The sequence below is a fragment of the Eubalaena glacialis genome, chromosome 3 (assembly GCF_028564815.1).
Source record: "Eubalaena glacialis isolate mEubGla1 chromosome 3, mEubGla1.1.hap2.+ XY, whole genome shotgun sequence".
NCBI lineage: Eukaryota > Metazoa > Chordata > Mammalia > Artiodactyla > Balaenidae > Eubalaena > Eubalaena glacialis.
In genome coordinates this window covers 160,749,180-160,768,447 of record NC_083718.1, presented here as the reverse complement: position 1 = coordinate 160,768,447, position 19,268 = coordinate 160,749,180, and the positions used below count along the sequence as shown (strand labels likewise).

At 34.9% G+C, this 19,268-nt stretch overlaps 1 protein-coding gene across 4 annotated transcripts in view; it reads right to left on the bottom strand.

The window, feature by feature from the left end:
* The window catches only part of FOXJ3 (forkhead box J3), a 131,594-nt gene that overhangs the window by 17,864 nt on the left and 94,462 nt on the right, over nucleotides 1–19,268 (bottom strand). For 2 of the 4 annotated variants that reach the window (XM_061184392.1, XM_061184393.1), the window contains 3 exons: nucleotides 17,346–17,447; nucleotides 5,092–5,220; nucleotides 2,681–2,855 (listed from right to left, as the gene is read on the bottom strand). In XM_061184392.1, coding sequence (XP_061040375.1) covers nucleotides 2,681–2,855; nucleotides 5,092–5,220; nucleotides 17,346–17,447 — 406 coding nt within the window. The remainder of the gene's footprint in view (nucleotides 1–2,680; nucleotides 2,856–5,091; nucleotides 5,221–17,345; nucleotides 17,448–19,268) is intronic. The other 2 variants (XM_061184394.1, XM_061184395.1) reach the window with 1 other exon arrangement.

The window sequence follows — 19,268 nt, the reverse complement described above, 5'->3', positions numbered from 1 at the left end:
AGTTTAACAAGTATTGATAGAGTATCCACCATACCCTGGGCTCTGGGGCTACCAAGAAGAAACATCATTCTCTGCCCTCAAGTAGCTCGTGGTCCAGTGGAAGAGACAGACACTTGAGGAGATTACGTCCAACACTGTAAGTACTAAGGCAAAAGTATACAGAGGGAATACAGGAACTCTGCTTCTTCCCCGTTTTACCTAGGAAGGGGCTCTGAAATACAGAGAAGCCTTCCTTGAAAAGGCAATATCTGGGTTGAGTCTTGAAAGATGAGTAAAATGTTAAGGGAAAAGTGGGAGAGGTGTTGGGTCACATTGAGGATGGTTCTCTATAGGTCTGAAGACCTTTGACAAAAGAGGAGGGCAGAAATAAAGCCCAGTTATTTCTGATCTCTTTCTCTGACTACTCCAAAAACTTTAAGTCCAAGATGGCTAGAATCCTTAAGACCAAGCAAAACAAAACAGCCATCTCCACTGCTCTTTTTCATTACTCTTATGGAACATTCTTGAGACAGACACAGTTTAGGGGTTAAGATTACATATTTCTTAACACCAGAAAAGAGGAATTAAAATCTCTGCACCACAATTTACACACTTGCTAACTCTGGAGAATTATTAACCTCTCCAAGCCACAATTACCTCAATTATAAATGGGTATGATAATAGTACCTGCTTCGTAGAGTTGTTGTGAGGATTACATGCCATGGTACAAGGGCAGGCTGCAGGCTTAGCTCAGTAAATATTAGCCACTATGATGATAATGATGATTAGGCCAGAAGTGCTTAATGTTAAAAATAACGTATTGTTTGGTTTGCAGGTAGACACTCACTTTAACAAACCTTATTGCAACATGTAGTTCTATATAACTACACTATTTTCATATCCCAGAAGACAACATATAATGTTTTGCTGAACCAAACACAAAAAAGTTTTACTTGAATGAAATGAAAATAAAGTCCCATACCATACTGTCAGTCAATAAAAGAATCAAAAATTTTAAACAAAAATAAAAGTATTCTCATACTTGTTATTAGGAGTAAAATTATATCAGAGTACATTATAAGATAATCTCAAAACATAATAAATTAAGGTTTTATAGGTAGAAGAGTTAATAAAAGTGCTTGCCTTAACCCTGGGAAAAATGTCATTTATATGGAATCTACAGGGTTACTACAATAAGATGAAAGAAAGCAGTTATTTCATTATCTATTTCCAATAAAGTCCTAACATTTTAAGAGGGCACCCAGATATAATCTCTACCAACATTTTTAATCCCAAATTGTTTTTAAAATAAAACAAAACAAAATACCTTTCAGAAGCCCAGTATGTAAAACTAATAAATGTAAAGTTGTTTTCTGGGAAGCCATGAAAAGAAACCTGTTAGGTCTCCCTCTTCATCTGCACCCTTCTCTCTGAAACCTCCAGGAAACCCAACAGCTCCAAAGAGAACAATTTGGAAAGCACTGATCTAGTCTAATATTCTTCACTGTACAATGGGAATGCTTAGGTCTAAAGAGGTGAAATTAACTCAGTTGACTTTATGGTAGAACCTGGACTAGAACCCAGAATTCCTGTCAATCTTCTTTTCTTTTTTTATTAGTGTAATGAAACAGCATTATGGGTTTCAGAAATTGTCGCCATTGTTATTTCAAAGCCAGTATTTTTCTACTATGATCAGCAAAGCTGGATCTGCTTAGCAAAGTCTTAGTTTTTTTTTTTGTACTTTTATAGAAAGAAAATTTAATATAAAATTTGAGAAAATACATGACTCTTACTTTAACCAGAAAACCAACTTCCTAAACAAACTACTGATATTCATCAATATATATAACACTTACATATAACATTAACTTTCATAATATCTGACAATGATATGTATTAAAATGTAAACTCTTTAAAGGAAGGGATTTTTGTCTACTGCCGTGAACAGGTAAACCCTCTGAGTTGGGGTATAAATAGTCAATCTGCCAAACAAAGCAATGCTTCAATGTTTGAGTTCCCAACAATTTCTGACTAGTGTTCGTTCTATTATGGAACAACAATGAGACACCTTGATCCTACTAAATGACTCTGATTAAAATTAAACCAGCAGCTAATAGGACAGTAATACATAATAGCAACAATCTAGCATTTGGTTGAGATGTAACAGTACATCTCAACCAGTATCACTTTTAGTGTTAAATCTGATTTAAGTATGTTGTACAAAATAATGACCACTAACTAATGTGTTCACTTATAAGTGCCGTACATGAAACTGCAAATTTGGTGCTACCATATTCCAAAAGTTATCTCTTTGCTAACAGCAGTCAGAACAGAAAAGCAAGGCACATCTATTCTTGTGGTGCAACATTTACCACTCAAACACTTCATATGCTAGACATCACTAATTAATCATGGCAGTCTTTCCCACATGGCATAAATGCAGTGTCAGAATCCTTTAACACAATGCTCCAGGACACCACTAGTAATCAAACGAAGTAGGCATGCATGAGGAGATAGATTTATCTGCCATTCTTGTGCTATGATAAAAATATATACAGACTATAGTAAAGGCACAAAGAACCTTCAATCCTTATCATGATGGTAATGTTCTAAGATTAAGGAACTATAACAGCTGCGATGTGAAAATAATTCTTTAAAAATTTTCAATAAAAAATTACAAAAGAGGTATTAAAAAACTCACCTTGTTGACTAAGTGACTGCTCAAAAACTGACTTATAAAGGCTCCGAAATGAGGCACTGAGATCTTCAAAATTATATTCTGAGAAAAGTAGTTGTTTGTCTCGTTCTGGAAGGTTGTACTGTGGCTGTTGTTGAGGAGTTAATGACTGAGAGACTGGTTCTGGATGATTTGTCACCTAACATTAAAAGAAAAAAACTGCTAATTTAGTATCTCTATATGAGAATTGGTTTGTTACATATAAAACTGAAAATATCAGAACAGTTTCTAGAATCCAAAGGAATTAACTTCCCTGTCTTCGGCTTTCCTATCGTCTGTTAAGTTGGGTATACATACAAGGACAGACCACAAATTGTTAACTTAGGTCTTGAAGAATCTCAGAAATCTAATCCAACCTCTACATTTCACAGTAGGGGGGAAGAATTCAAAGTTAAAGGACCTTCCCAAGGTCATAATAAGTGATAAGCTAAGCCTGGAACCCTTCCAGTTTCTGTGGAGTCTTCATCTTGATTTCCACAGAAGCAATTTCATCTCAAACTCACTATACTCTGAAACTACTAACATTTCTCATTCATTTATTCAATTAATCTTTAAGTATTTAAACTCAAATACTGTGAGTCAGGTTGTATGACACTGCCCAAAGCATCAAGGAACTTCAACACACCTAACTCTTCAATGCAGGTAAATTTTTCTTTTTTAAATGAAACTTAAGGAAAATAAGAAATGAAGGGTAAAAGACAAAGGAGATTCTGAGAAAAACAGAATGGATCAGGGCCTCGAGCTATGCAAGGAAAAAGAGCACCATGAACACCTAAAAAATAAGAATTATCTCTGAAGACAGCACAACTAGAAATAAAATAAAACATGATCAGCAATATATCTTAAAGATGATATCAAGCAGTAACAAACTACCATTTGGTTTAGTGTTTTGAAAAAATTAAGATATGAACACTGGCTATAAATTTATGCAGCCTTTCAAAATGATGCTTACAAGGAGTCTACAATGACATGGAAAAATACGAGTTTTGTGTAGGGGAATGGCTCCACCACTGGCACATGACTTCATCATTACTGAGTACTTTAATTCACCACCTGATCAGCTAAATACGTAATTTTTTTCAGGAAGGGTGCATGAAAACAAGGGTAGGATGCTTTCTAAACTCTGTGTATCAAAGAATTAATGTCTTTTTCTTGACTTCACAACTGAATGAAAATTTGGTGGGCATAATATTTATAATTCCAAACCTATCCCCTTGACACTCTGTATAAAGTGTTCCATCATCTTCGGGCATTTAGTATTATGGAAGAGAGGTATGATTTGTGTTTCTCTGAATGTACCTTATTTCTTCTGCTAGAGTACCTATGATTACTTCTGAAATTTAAAAATTTGTTATGATGTGTCTAGATATAGTGTTTTTCCCATTAACTTTTCTTAGAACTCAGTAACCCTTTTTGTTCTCTATTTCTTCTGAAAACTGCTTCTGTACCAACTATTTGGGGACACCTATAATTCGCAATTCTCCATATCTATCGTATTCTTTTACATAATTGTTATTCCTTTATCTATTTCTTCTGCATTCTTGAAAAATATTTTAAATTTTTTCCCCCATAGCACTGTTAACAGTTTTGAGTTGTCTTCTTTCTCTTTTCCTACATTCAAGGTGAGTTTTAAAACTGCTCTCTGAATTTGTTTCCCTCGTGTTATTTTCTTATTTCAGGTCCCCCCTCCCCCTTATATCTTTTTTCTGTGTAAAGTTTTTACCTATTACTCATCTTGGAACAGGGAGAGATCTGATGAGATCAAATTTATACCATGAACAGTGTGGCGTATGGCTCTCTCCGGCTCTGTTCTGTCTACCGGGGAGGATAGTTGCAAGATGATTTGAAAAGAAGTATCAGATAACGGAAGGGTCAGCACAGGCGCAAGAATACTCACACAGGTCCCTTTATAGCATAGCTTTGTTTTCCAGACCCAAACTGAAAATACAAGACTGGTTAACAACTGAGTACCAGGTCATCCTAACCTTTGGGGTTTGTAAAATCCCCTTCTTAGATATGCTTCTGGGAAACTAGGTGATATACATATCCTCTAAGTTCTTTTACCAAGGACTGTAAAATATCATCAAACATAGCTTTAGAAGACTAAAGTAAAAATTCTTTTCCTATTCCGATTGTGTTTCACTTGGACAGAGAACAGATGAAGTAGACCAAAATATATAACATTGTACAACAATATATTTGTATCTAACTTGCTAAAATATAATAGAAATCTGCTCTACTTATCTAAGCTAATGATCAATTTGATCAGTGAGAAATATACATCTTCACTTTTTATTTGCATTTCAATTACATTTGGTTCCGTTTTAAGCTCTAAATGAGTACTCAACAAAGGAGTTAACTTCACCAAGACTTACCGGTGTGTAACTATGCACACTTCCAACACTGTTCAAATTAACAGATGCCAAACTCTGATCTGAGAGACTGTTGTTAAGGCTACTGCGTGGGCTATCACTACCATCCTGATCAGTGTTGTACAATGTTACCTACAATGAAAAGAACAGCAACATTCGAATAAGTAGGTCCTACTATAAAGAGTACTTTTTAAGCAACTCTACAAAAATACAACTAACCTGGTAGATGGAAGGAAAACAAAATGTTACTGGTCTTTCCTTTGGTGTTTACCTACCCCAAATCCATGCTCTACATCGCTAACTCCATGTTCACCATGAAATATTGATAATTTACTTTCAAACTAACGGATATATCCCATCCAGAGGTACATAAATTCAATTTTCTAAAAGGTATAATTAGTTCATCGACATTTAATAAGAGGGGATTATAACAGAGTTTTACTGTTAAATATTTCTATAATGCATAAACTTATTTTTACTCAAGCTTTAAGCAAAATCAGTTTTCTTCTTTCAAAATCTTAGGCTTCAAAAAAAAAGGACACAAAAAATAGAATTTAGGCATCATAGTGTTTATAATATTGAAAACTGTAAACTTAACTGTCCAACACAATTGCAGAATCATAAATATGTGATCTGATTTTTAAAATAACAATAATATGCTAACATATGCATTAGACATGAAAGAACTATGTATCAAACTGTTAACAATGGTTAACTGGCAGGGGGTTGGGTATTCCTGAAGACTTCTGTCACTGATAGTGTATATTTTTACAATGCTTGAGTATGTTTATAATGTGCATTATCATTTTTAATTAGAAACAACAACAAAAAAGATATTTTTAAAACAGAAAACTAGTCTAACTATCCTTTAAAGTTCTATTCAGATTCTACTACCAATTTTCCTTTCTATGCTCCTACTTTCATGGGAAAAATTAATACTTTTGATTTTATGGTGTAACTAATTTTTATCAAATTTTTATCCACTACTAGCCTGTTAGCAACTTGAGTTCCCCAATAAATAATCATAAGCAGCATAATGTTTTCTACTCAGTATACACATAATAAATACTTGCTGAATTTAATGACCAACTGAGCTATTACCACCCTTCTGTCTGTGCTGAAAATGGGGTCATGCTCAATGCTCATTTGCCAAAAGAGGCCAAAACCTGGAAAACTAGGCATATATGCCTCAATACTTCAGGCAAAACCAAACTGTCTCACATTCACATCAGCTAGGAACAATCATGTGTCTAGGAACTAGTAAGGGAAAAGAGTATAAGGAAAAATGAGAGGAAATAAAACTATGGCAAAGATTTTTCTGGTCAATATTTCCAGCGTAAATTTCATTTTAAAAAAAATCAACCTTATGGGCTCTTAAGCAATACAATATCAGCAAATTACAAGCATCCCATGGTCATTCTGTTGGCTGCTCATTCTCTCCTGTCCATGCTTAGTTACCTATCACTCAAGTCAGAAATACTTCCCACCATCTTGGACAAATCCTCATAGCTAAGGAGGATAAGATTTTTATTAAAATGTAACATATTATGGAGAGGAAAATACACGAGTTGTTATAGTTTATTAATTATAAAACGGGCATACTCATGGAATCATGTAATCAACAGCAATTCTCAAACTTTGATCTTAGAACCCTTTTGCAGTCTTAAATACTAAGGAGGCAAGGAGCTTTTGTTTATTTTGATATATTTATCAATAACTGGCATATTAGAAATTTAAAAAATTTTAAATACTAATTTAAAAATAACTATTACAAACTCAACTATATGTTAACAAAAAAAATATTTTCTCTCAATAAATAAGTAAAATTAGAAGGGTGCCACTGTTTTACATTTTTGTAAATTTCAAAGCCTGGCTTAACAGGAAACAGTTAGATTCTCATATCTGCTTCTGCATTCCATCTGTTGCAATATGTTGTTTAGGTGGAAGTATAGAAAGAAAACCCAGCATCATATATATACATATATATATATATATATATATATATATATATATATATATATGCTTGGAAAAGGGAAGCATATTTTAATAGACTTTTCAGATAATTGTGGATAGTCTTTTTTGATATTACACAAAAATATGACAAGTGACAATTTTTTAAAGATTAGTTGCAATGTAACATCTGAAACCATATGAATAAATTTTCATACTCTTTTACATTATAATCCACTTTCCACCTCGGACTTTGAATGGATCATTTACCCATGCATGATTTTATAACATTATGCATTGGTCATTTGGAAAATATCATTCACTAAGTTATGCAGATCTTCCAAATATTGACATATTTCTTTACACAACATCAAAACATCACACTTGTTAACATTACCAATAATCTCATTGGAAAAGTGTGTAAAGACTGTGAAGCTATCAGACTCACTGTGGTGGATGTAAGTTTTCCAAACCTGTATGTTTTGCTTAAAGGCTCAAATTTTACCATTGGCAAGAGATACTGTCAATTGTTTTCCTTTAAGTGAGAGGCTTACTTTATTCATTTTCAAGAAAATATCTGCCAAATACCCAAATCTGAATAATAGTGTCAGTTGTTCTTTCAAGTAAAATCAATGCTCCATGAACAAAGTGGCTAGTTCAACACAAATGCTCTTCCTTGAAGCAACCACTGTACTTCGGTATACACAGTTTAAGCGTTTTATGCATACTTCCCATTTCACCACACAGATTCTTAAAAACGTATACTCAAAGGTCACAATTTAATAAAATTATTTTTCCTGCATCATCAAGGATATTCTTAACTAGTATTTTTTTTTTTTAATCTGAAGGGTGTGTGGCTGTGAAGAATACAATGACTACTAGTACAGTCAGGTGTCACTGCCTTGACTTGTGCTAATGTTTACAAATTATTGCTTTTGCTGCATCTGTGAAAACACAAAAATAAAGGAAAAGGCAAATAGCATTTTAGTATTATCATGGAATCCCCAAAAGGGTATTGGTTACTCAGGTGTCCACAGATCACAGAACCACTGATACAGAACATACCTGCACACCAGAAGGCCCACTCATGAACTCTCCCAATCATCATTCACCAGCTAGTCATTATCCATCCGCATATCTCCTGTTACAGGTAACCACCATGCAGACTTCTACCATAAATGACTGGTTTCATACAACGTATATATCCTTTTCTGTCCTTTTGCAGTAAATTTAGCTAAAGGATTACGTAAAGCTTCGTTGTGTGTTGCGTTAGCATCGGTTCTTAATCTTTTGTTACTTCCTTCATTCCACTTCTTAAAACATATTTTATTCTTTTTCATCCAATTGAGAACTTTATCATTTATATTAAGGTCTCAAATCCATCTGAAATTGATTTTTGTGCATGAAAAAATCTCACTTTTCTATTGATTCAGCACCATTTGTTGAAAGACATCACTGAACTCTGTTCCATAATTCTATGTGTCTATTCTTATGCCAATATTACACTTTCAATTATTGTAGGTTTACTCTTGATATTTGGAAGTATAAATCCTCTTTTATCTTTTTCTTCAACATTTTCTTCAACTACTGTTTACCATTTGGAGTCTCATTTATCTTTCAAAATCAGCTGGTCATTTCCTACTATCTTCCTTCCCCTAAAAAAAGCACTGTGGAATTTTGATTGGGATATTATATCTGTAGATAAACTCAGGAAAAACTGACTTCTTTACAATAATCTTCTCTATGAAAATTATATATCTACTTATTTATACCCCCTTTGTTCTCTCTCAGTAATTTTTTATAGTTTTCTGTGCAGAGTTCATCTTTCATTTAATCCTAGCTACCTCAGAGTTACTGCGGGTTTGGTTCCAGACCACTGCAATAAAGCAAGTATTGAAATAAAGCAAGTCACACGAATTTTCTGGTCTCCCAGTGCATATAAAAGTTATGTTTACAATGTACTGTAGTCTACTAAGTGTGCAATAGCATTATGTCTACAGAAACAATGTATATACCTTAATTTAAAAATACTTTATTGGTAAAAAATGTTAACCATCAGCTGGCAACACAGGGTTGCCACAAACCTTCAATTTGTAAAAAGCCCAGTATCTGGGGAGCGCAATACAGCTAAGCACAATAAAATGAGGTGTCTCTGTATTTGATGTTTTTGAATGTTAATGTAAGTATTATCTTTTAAATTGTATTTTCTAACTGTCCATGGCTAACACAGAAAAATAACTGACTTCTAAAATCCAACACTGATCTAATATTGACACCTTGGTAAATTCACTTATTAATTCCAAGAGTTTATCTGTAGATTCTGTTGAATTTTCCATATGAATAATGATGTCTTCTGTGAACGATGGCTTTACTTTTGCCTTCCCAAATTTTTTTGCTTTACACAGTTATCCTTTAAAGAGATTTACATTTTTTTTAAAAAAGCTTTATATTTACCCACATAGTTATCATTTCTGGTGTCCTTAATTGCTCTGTGTAGATCCTGATTTACATCAGGAACTTCAATTACACATATTATAGGTTGCCTGAAGCTGTCCCCACAGCTCACTAATACTCTATTTACTTTCTTACAGTCTTTTCTCTGTGTTTCACTTTGGATAGCTTTTATTGCTATATCTTCAAGTTCACATCTTTCCTTCTACAATGCCTAATCTGCTGTTAATCCCATCTAGTTTATTTTTCAACTGGGACATATTTTTATCCCTAAGGAGTCTGACTTGGGTTTTTAAATATCTTCCATGTGTCTATACACATGTTCAACCTGAACTTCCATAAAATATAGTTACATTAACAGTTCCCCCCACCCCCTAGCCCCCAGCTTGAGATATAATTGACATATAACATTGTATAAATTTAAGGTGCACAATGTACGAGTTTGATATACTTATGCATTACAAAATCACTACCATCATAGCATTAGCTAACACCTCCATCACCTTACATAATTACCATTTCTCTTTGTGGTGAGAACATTTAAGAACAACTCTCCTAGCAACTTTTCTCCTAGCAACAGTGTTGTAGTATCATGCCTGTAATCACCATGCTATATATTAGATTCCCAAAACTTAATCATCTTAAAACGAAAAGTTCTCTTTGACCATCTCCCCACTTCTCCCCACCCCCTAGGCCCCCAGTAACCACCATTCTATTCTGTTTCTCTGAGTTTGGTCTTTTAAGATTCCACATATAAGTGATATCATACAGTATTTGTCTTTCTCTGCCTGACTTATTTCACTTGGCATAAGGCCTTCAAGGTCCATCCATTTTGTCACGAACGGCAGGATTTCTTTCTTTCTCATGGTTGAACATTATTCCACTGTATATTACATACCACATCTTCTTTATCCATTCATCTATCGATGGACACTTAGGTTATTTCCGTATCTTGGCTCATGATAACTGTTTTAATGTCCTTTTCTACTAGTTCTATCATGTGTGTCACTTCCGGGTCAGTTCTAATTGACTGATTTTTGCCTCATTATGGGTTGTTTTCTACTGCTTCTTTGCTTGGTAACTTTTTATTGGATGCCAGACTATTGTGAATCTACATTATTAAGTGCTATATTTTTAGATTCTTATGAATGTTTTTGAGCTTTATTCTGGGACACAGTTAAATTACATGACAACAGGAATGAAATACTGATACATGCCATAACATGGATGAACCTTGAAAATGTTTAGTGAAAGAAGTCAGACATAAAAGGTCATATATTTTGCAATGCCACTTACATGAAAGGTCCAGAATAGGCAAATCCAGAATGTTAGAAAATAAATTAATGGTTACCAGGGGATGGAGGAAATGGGAAATGAATGCTAATGGGTATGAGATTTTCTTTTGGGAGTAATGAAAATGTGTACACATACCACATCTTCTTTATCCATTGATCTGTCAATGGACATTTAGGTTGCTTCCATGTCTTGGCTACTGTAAATAGTGCTGCTATGAACACTGGGGTGCATGTGTCTTCTCAAATTACAGTTTTCTCTGGATATATGCCTAGGAGTGGGATCACTAGATCACATGGTAACTCTATTTTTAGTTTTTTGAGGAACCTCCAAACTGTTTTCCACAGTGGCTGCACCAATTTACATTCCCACCAACAGTGTAGAAGGGTTCCCTTTTCTCCACACCCTCTCCAGCATTTATTATTTGTAGACTTTTTGATGACGGCCACTCTGACTGGAGGGAGGTGATACCTCACTGTAGTTCTGATTTGCATTTCTCTAATAATTAGTGATGTTGAGCATCTTTTCATGTGCATATTGGCCATCTGTATGTCCTCTTTGGAGAAATGTCTGTTTAGGTATTCTGTCCATTTTTTGATTGGGCTGTTTTTTGTTGTTGTCATTGAGTTGTATGAGCTGTTTGTATACTTTAGAAATTAATCCCTTGTCGGTCCCATCATTTGCAAATATTTTCTCCTAGTCTGTAGGTTGTCTTTTCATTTTGTTTATGGTTTCCTTTGCTGTGCAAAAGCTTATAAGTTTGATTAGATCCCGTCTGTTTATTTTTGCTTTTATTTCTATTGCCTTGGGAGAGTGACCTAAGAAAACACTGCTATGATTTATGTCAGAGAATGTGTTGCCTATGTTCTCTTCTAGTTTTATGGTGTTATGTCTTATATTTAAGTTTTTAAGTCATTTTGAGTTTACTGTGTATGGTGTGAGGGTGTGTTCTAACTTCACTGATTTACATGCAGTGGTCCAGCCTTCCCAATACCACTTGCTGAAGAGACTTGTCATTTCTCAATTGTGTATTCTTGCCTCCTTTGTCAAAGATTAATTGACCGTAGGTGTGTGGGTTTATTTCTGGGCTCTGTATTCTGTTCCCTTGATCCATATGTCTGTTTTTGGCGCCAATACCATGCTGTTTTGATTACTGTAGCTTTGCAGTATTGTCTGAAGTCTGGGAAGCTTATGCCTCCAGCTTTGTTCCTTTCCCTCAGGATTGCTTTGGCAATTCTGGTTCTTTTATGGTTCCACATAAATTTTAGGATTATTTGTTCTAGTTCTGTGAAAAATGTCATGGGTAATTTGACAGGGATTGCATTAAGTCTGTAGATTGCTTTGGACAGTATGGCCATTTTAACAATATTAATTCTTCCAATCCAAGAGCATGGGATATCTTTCCATTTCTTTGAATCACCTTCAATTTCCTTTACCAATATTTTATACTTCTCAGCATATTAATCTTTCACCTCCTCGGTCAGGTTTATTCCTAAGTATTTTTTTTTGATGCAATTTTAAAAGGGATTTTTTTTTTTACTTTCCCTTTCTGACATTTCATTGTTAAGTGTAAAGAAATGCAACAGATTTCTGTATGTTAATCTTGTACCCTGCTACCTTGCTGAATTCGTTTATCAGATCTAATCGTTTTTGTGTGAAGTCTTTAGGGTTTCCTATATACAGTATCATGTTATCTGCATATAATGACAATTTTATCTATTGGATAGAAGTGGTGAGAGTGGGCATCCTTGTCTTGTTCCAGATTTTAGCAGGAAGGCTTTCAGCTTTTCATGGTTTAGTATTATGTTGGCTGTGGGTTTATCATAAATAGTTTTTATTAGGTTGAGATGGGTTCCCTCTACACTCACTTTGGTAAGAGTTTTTATCATGAATGGATGTTGAATTTTATCAAATGTTTTTTCTGCATCTATTGAGATGATCATGTGGTTTTTGTCTTTTCTTTTGTTGATGTGGTGTATCACATTGATTGATTTGCATATATTGATCCATTCTTGTGACCCTGGGATGAATCCAACTTGATTGTGGTGTAATATCTTTTTTATGTGTTGTTGGATTTGGCTTGCTAATATTTTGTTGAGAATTTCTGCATCTGTATTAATCAAAGATACTGCCCTGTCATTTTCTTTTTTATTATTATCTTTGTCTGGTTTTGGTATCAGAGTGATAGTGGCTTCATAGAATGACTTTGGGAGTGTTCCCTCCTCTTCAGTCTTTTGGAAGAGTTTGAGAAGGATCAGTGTAAGTTCTTCTTTGCATGTCTGGTAGATTTCCCCAGTGAAGCCATCTGGTCCTGGACTTTTGTTTGCAGGATAATTCACCTCTGCTGAATTATCTATTTCTTCTTGATTCAGTTTTGGTAGGCTGTTATGTTTCCAGAAACTTGTCCACTTCTTCTAGGCTGTTCAATCTGTTGGCATATAATTGTTCATAGTATTCTCTTATGGTTTTTTGTATTTCTGCAGTATCAGTTGTTATTTCTCTTCTTTCATTCATTATTTTGTTTATTTGGGTCCTCCCTCTTTTCTGCTTGGTGAGCCTGGCCAGAGGTTTGTCGATTTTGTTTGCCCCTTCACAGAACCAGCTCTTGGTTTTATTGAGTTTTTTCTACTTTTTTTTAATCTCTATTATTTCTTTCCTTCTGCTGACTTTACGTTTTGTTTATTCTTCTTTTTCTAATTCTTTTAGGTGGTAGGTTAGGTTATTTGAGATTTTTTCCTGTTTTTTGAAGAAGGCCTGTATTGCAATGAACTTCCCTCTAAGAACTGCTTTTGCTGCATCCCATAGATTTTGTATGGTTGTGTTTTCGTTGTCATTTGTCTCAAGTATTTTTAAATTTCCTCTTTGATTTCATTGCTGATGCATTGGCTTTTTAGTAGCATGCTGTTTACTCTCCATGTAATCATTTTTTTCTCAGTTCTCTTTCTAAGGTTGATCTCTAGTTTCATGCTGTTGTGGTCAGAAAAGACTCTTTGGCTTTTAAATGAATATTCAGCACATTTACATTTAATGTATTCCTTAATGTAATTAGATTTAAATACTTTTTATTTTCCTGTGTTCCCATCTTTTCTCTGTTCATTTTTTTTTTCTCCTTTCTCGCCTACTTTTGGATTAACCAAGGATTTATTATTTTTCCTTACTTGGTAATATTCTTTTACTATTCTTGTAGTAACCTAGAGCAGTGGCTCATAAGGTAAGGAACTTGGACCAGTACATGACCAGTATCTGAGAACATGTCAGAAATGCAATTTTTCAGACCCCAACTCAGACCTAGAGAATCAGAAACTCTCAGGGTAAGGCCCAGTAATCTGGGTTTTAACAAGCCCTCCTAATTATTCTGATATATGCTGAAGTGTTAAGAATCACTGCCCTAGATTTTACCACATGCCCTTGACTTAGTACTTTTACCACTTCCCATACAATGCAAAGACATTAACTGCAATATATTTCCTAATGCCTTACTCTAGTATTGTCATGTACTTTAACTTCTACAAGTATTTTAGACTCCAAAGCACTATGTTCTATAACAGCACTGCTATTGTTTTAATCACTCGATACATATTTTTATTTACTGACATGCATACTCTTTTGGTGTTCTTCATTCTTTTCTGCACAGGATAATTTTCCTTCTATCTGAAAAATTAACCTCCTTTAATTTTTTAATACTGTAACATTCTCTCACATTTTGTTTCTGTAAAAGCCAATTTACTTAACCTTCATTTTTCATACAAATTCTGATTTTAGAATTCTGGATTGGCAGTTATTTCCTTTCAGCACTACAAAAATTTCATTCTGGTGGTATCTGACTTTTATCATTTCTATTCAGAATTCAGTGTGTTCCTTTGAAGTTGCCTGTTATTTTCCTCTGATTTTAAGATTTTTTTTTAAAAATCCTTGTTTTTTTGCAGTTTGACTTTTATTTGTCTGATAAGGTTTTCTTTTAATTAGTCCTTCTTGGGGTTCTCAGAACCTCTTGAATCTGTACTGTGTTATCTTTCATCAGTCTTAGAAAATTAAAATATTGCTTCTTCTCTATTCCCTTTTGCTTCTCTTCTGGAACACTAATGACAAGTTTGTTAGATCTTTTCCCTGTATCCCATTTATCTCTTAAGCTTCTTTGAATTTTCCATTCTTTGTTTTTCAACCAGCGTATTTTCTATTGACCTATCTTCCAGTTCACTGATTGTCTCCTCTGCTGTGTCTAATCTGCTGTTAAATCCATCTATTTAATTCTTAATTTCAGTTATTATATTTTTCAGTTCTCTTGATTCTTCCATACAGATTCCAATTCTGATAAATTTTCTATAATTCATCTATTTTCTTCAACATATTAGTCATAGTTATTTAAAAATCAGTATCTAGATCACTTGTGGATATGTTTATACTATCTTTCCATCTTGGCATTTAATTATTTGGTCTTGTTTCCTGGAATGTCTGAAAATTCTGACTGAAAGTGAGACCTTACTTATGAAAACTTGCAAAAGCTCGGGATATGTTATCTTCCAGAAAGGATTTAGTTTTCTTTTGGCTAGTGGAATATTAGCATACCACCCTAGTAACAGTTTGAGACTGGTGTTATTTTGATTTGCTCTTACTTATAGAACATAATCTTTCTTAAGTATCAATTTCAAAAACTGGGGTGTTTACCATGGCTCCCTCTTTAAAGAACTACAACTTTTGTCCCCCCCCCCCCGCCTCTGTGAGACTGCTGAAGTCTGGCTAGTGAAAAATCCACATGATTTGCCTGTGTCTGAGTCAAAGCACACACAGGTTAGGGATTAGCCAATGCCTTAACTGGATACTGCTTGCAAACAGTTGAGGTCACTTCTGAGATTCCTCAGGATCTTGGTCCTTAAGCCCTGGCTCTTTGGTAGCCTCAAACTCTGGTTTTTACATACCTAGCTCAATGACTGCTCTAGGTTGTAGCTTTCTGTGCAGCCTCTATGCCATGCACTGAGAAGTGGGAAATGTCCCAAGGGAAAACACATAGGGCTTATCTCAATGTGCCTCCCTTTTTTCTGAGATCTTCTCTTCTGAAGTCCTGCCTGTCTTTTTCTCCAATGCCTTTCTTTTTTATTGGTGGGCAGGGTGTGGGGGGCAGGGTGGTAATTTTATACAGATAGGGAGAAGGGTTAATCTGATACTAGCTATTCTATCATATCTGAAAGCAGAAGTCCAAAAACTCCAGCTCCTTTATTTAGTCACGAAGTCCCAGCGTTACTACTTTCTAACTGTTTCCTAATAGCCACAACTGTCTATGTTTAGGCATCAGTATCTCCTGCTTGGACTATCGCAAAGAGCAGTACTGGATACCTCTGATTCCAACCCATCTATTTCACCGGAAATTCTCAAGTCTAGCTGGGTATCATTAGGGATGATTTTTAAAAGTACAGATTTCTGGGCCCTACCCACAAGGATAAAGTAACTGATTTGGTAGGCCTGCAATGGAATCTGGGAATTACTACCACCACCAAACACACGTACACACTAACAACCCCACCCCTCCCTTAAATGATTCTGATGGAATCAGTCCATGTATTGCTATTTGGGAAAAATTATTACTTTACACCTCAGTTGTCAGTTTCCTATCTAAATTGGAATTCTGATTAGTCACTCTGATTATAATCTGTCTTCTACCTGCTTATTCATTACCTTTTACAAATACAAAGATACTACATGTATTAGTGCAACTGAAAGTATACATGTTTGTGTTTATGTGTGTGCACAAGAAAGTAGAAGAGATTAAAAAAAAAAAAAGAGCAAGTGAAAGCAAGGGAGATGGGGAGAGGGTAAAAGCAAGACTGACAGACTGTATGAGTACAAGAGTGAGATATATTATGGCTTCAAGGTGCTCATCATGGTCTAGTAATGGAGGAAATAGATGCACAGAACTGAGTTATTTCATGAACCTCCCAGAGCCTTTTTAGGGTTTTGAGATATGAGATTAAGAAACTACCTTGTAAAGAAGAGATATTTGTACCCTACTAGGTATCTAATGAGTTAGCACAAAGTTTTGACCCTTGCTTCAATAACAAAAACAAAACAAAAATTGCAGCAGACTACCACATACTACACTTCTGGGTATGTACCTAGACTTGAGTATCATGAAAGAGGTTGACCACCGTTCTAATGGACTCTTGAGTTTGTCTGAATTATTTATTTTACTGGATTCTGTTGACGCCCTGGTTATTTGTCAATCTCTTTTTAAATCACATATTTAGAGGGGTATTCAATGATTTTGAAACAAATTGATTCAATAAAATGCTGGACTCAAAAATTCAATGGGATTGGTAGTGTCAAGAATTTAAATTTAATATAGAGCTTCCCAATAAGCATCTTCCAATTCTTCCAGAGAATTATTTATTTACTTCTAACTTGTGTAAAGCTAAAAGCATTGTGGATTCAGCTTTCAAACTGCCATGTATGGTTTGGTCAAATTTATATCAACTTTAAACTCAACCATACAGTAATCTACTGTTACTATAAAAGCAAATTAAATGTATTACTCAACGACATTTCAAAAGTGTTCAAAAAAATAGAATTACTTTGTTAGTCACAGTGTTGATTGCCAGAGTTGGAGAGGCACTTCCCGAAATAATACACTCCATTCCCAAAGAATCTGAATCTATGCTATATGGAGTTGAGGCCTAAAATACAAGAACAAAATAAATAATTATTAGCTCATAAAACCACCAACTTTAACACAATTTGAAGTTATTTCATCAAATTCTCCAACATCCAGTTTTGTGCTTTGTTTCTGAAAATAAACTTAAAATCATTACTGAATTCTCTTCTACTATATTTTATTATGCTACTAACCTGATAATCACAAAGTCCATTGGTATGGCTACTCCTTACCAACTCTTTTAACTGGTTGTGGGATAGGTTTGCCAAAATTAGAGATAAACTTCTGTAGTGGAGACTACTAATAATCGGGTAACACTCATTCTCCCCTCTGCTCCCTTTTAGCAATAGATCCCTGTAGTTATCAACTCATCTCTGCCCAGCTAAAGACCACCTTTTCCAGACTCATTTGCAGCTAGTTGTAGCCATGTGATTAAGGTGCGACAAATGGGATGTGAGCAAGAGTGATGTGTGCAACTTCTGGGTCATGTCTTTGAAAGGAACTTGCTTGCCCTCCATCCTCTTTCCCTCTTATTGCAGGCCTGTGACACAGATGTGGTGGTGGTGATCCTGCATAATCAGAAAGCTGAGGGTAATACCCTGGGGAACACTGGAAAGATAAGATTAGAAGGAAACATCTGAATGACCTTGTGGAACAGAGCTGGTTATCCATCTGATCCACCTCTCAGCTTGGACTTTTACCTAAGAGAGAAATAAATCTATCTGGTTTAAGCCTCTCAGGTGTAGTTTTGTCTTCCTTTGTCTGTTAATGCAACTGAACAATATCCTAAATAACACAATTTCATATACATTGTTTACACAGCTAACATGGGTGTCAAAAATCAATATAGGTTTTCTACATTTAGAATTTTGGATATAGATTGTGATAACTCCTTTCTCTCTCTCAAAATAAAGAGTAATTTCACTGAAAAACATTTCTAAGATTGATTTATTTATCACTTAATCCCTTGGCATGAATTTCTTTCATCAGATAATCCAAGAGGGTAGGGAACAGACATCTTGAAAAAAGGAAAAGACAAGGGTCACCCCTAGAAGGTAGAATCTACTACTTACGTGCTGGATACACACTGAGAGTTAGGTGAACATGGAAAAGCACTTCAGAAATACAAATGGAAGAACTACAAAGACAGCTCTGTCTATGCCCCAACTTTGGTGCCTGCCAATTTAGCTACAATTTATGCCCCAACTTTGGTGCCAGCTAATTTAGATAAATTAACACAGAAGATTACTTTAGAAAGATGCAAATCTCATGTTCCTCTAACACAACTCAGTCATCTCATTCCAGACTACTGGTTCACTATCTAATTCTCACTCCTCCCCACTGGTAACAAGAGGCAAGCCTGTGTTGTGTGATTTCATGCAAACTACTCAACCTTTATACTCTTTTCCTCATCTATAAGAGGATTATGCCACTTCCTTTAGAGGTCTGTTAAGAGCATTAATGAAATAATTTATGTAAAGCACTTAGCATAGTACCTGAAATGCACAGTAAGTGCTGGTTTCTATGATGACTACTAACATGTATCTACTACTGATGCTGAGAACCTACTGATAGAGAGGAATATTCAATGGTGATTAATGAAAAAGGAGACAGCTGTGGTATGTGGCACTGTATTCCCACAAGGCCAGATTCACAGCTTTAACTAGAAAATCTTTTAATTAGATATTCTTCATGGATACTAAAAATCTGGTTCAATCAACAGAATAAAGGACATTCACAGAAAGATAGACAAGATGAAAAGGCAGAGGGCTATGTACTAGATGAAGGAACAAGATAAAACCACAGAAAAAAACCTAAATGAAGTGGAGATAGGCAAACTTCC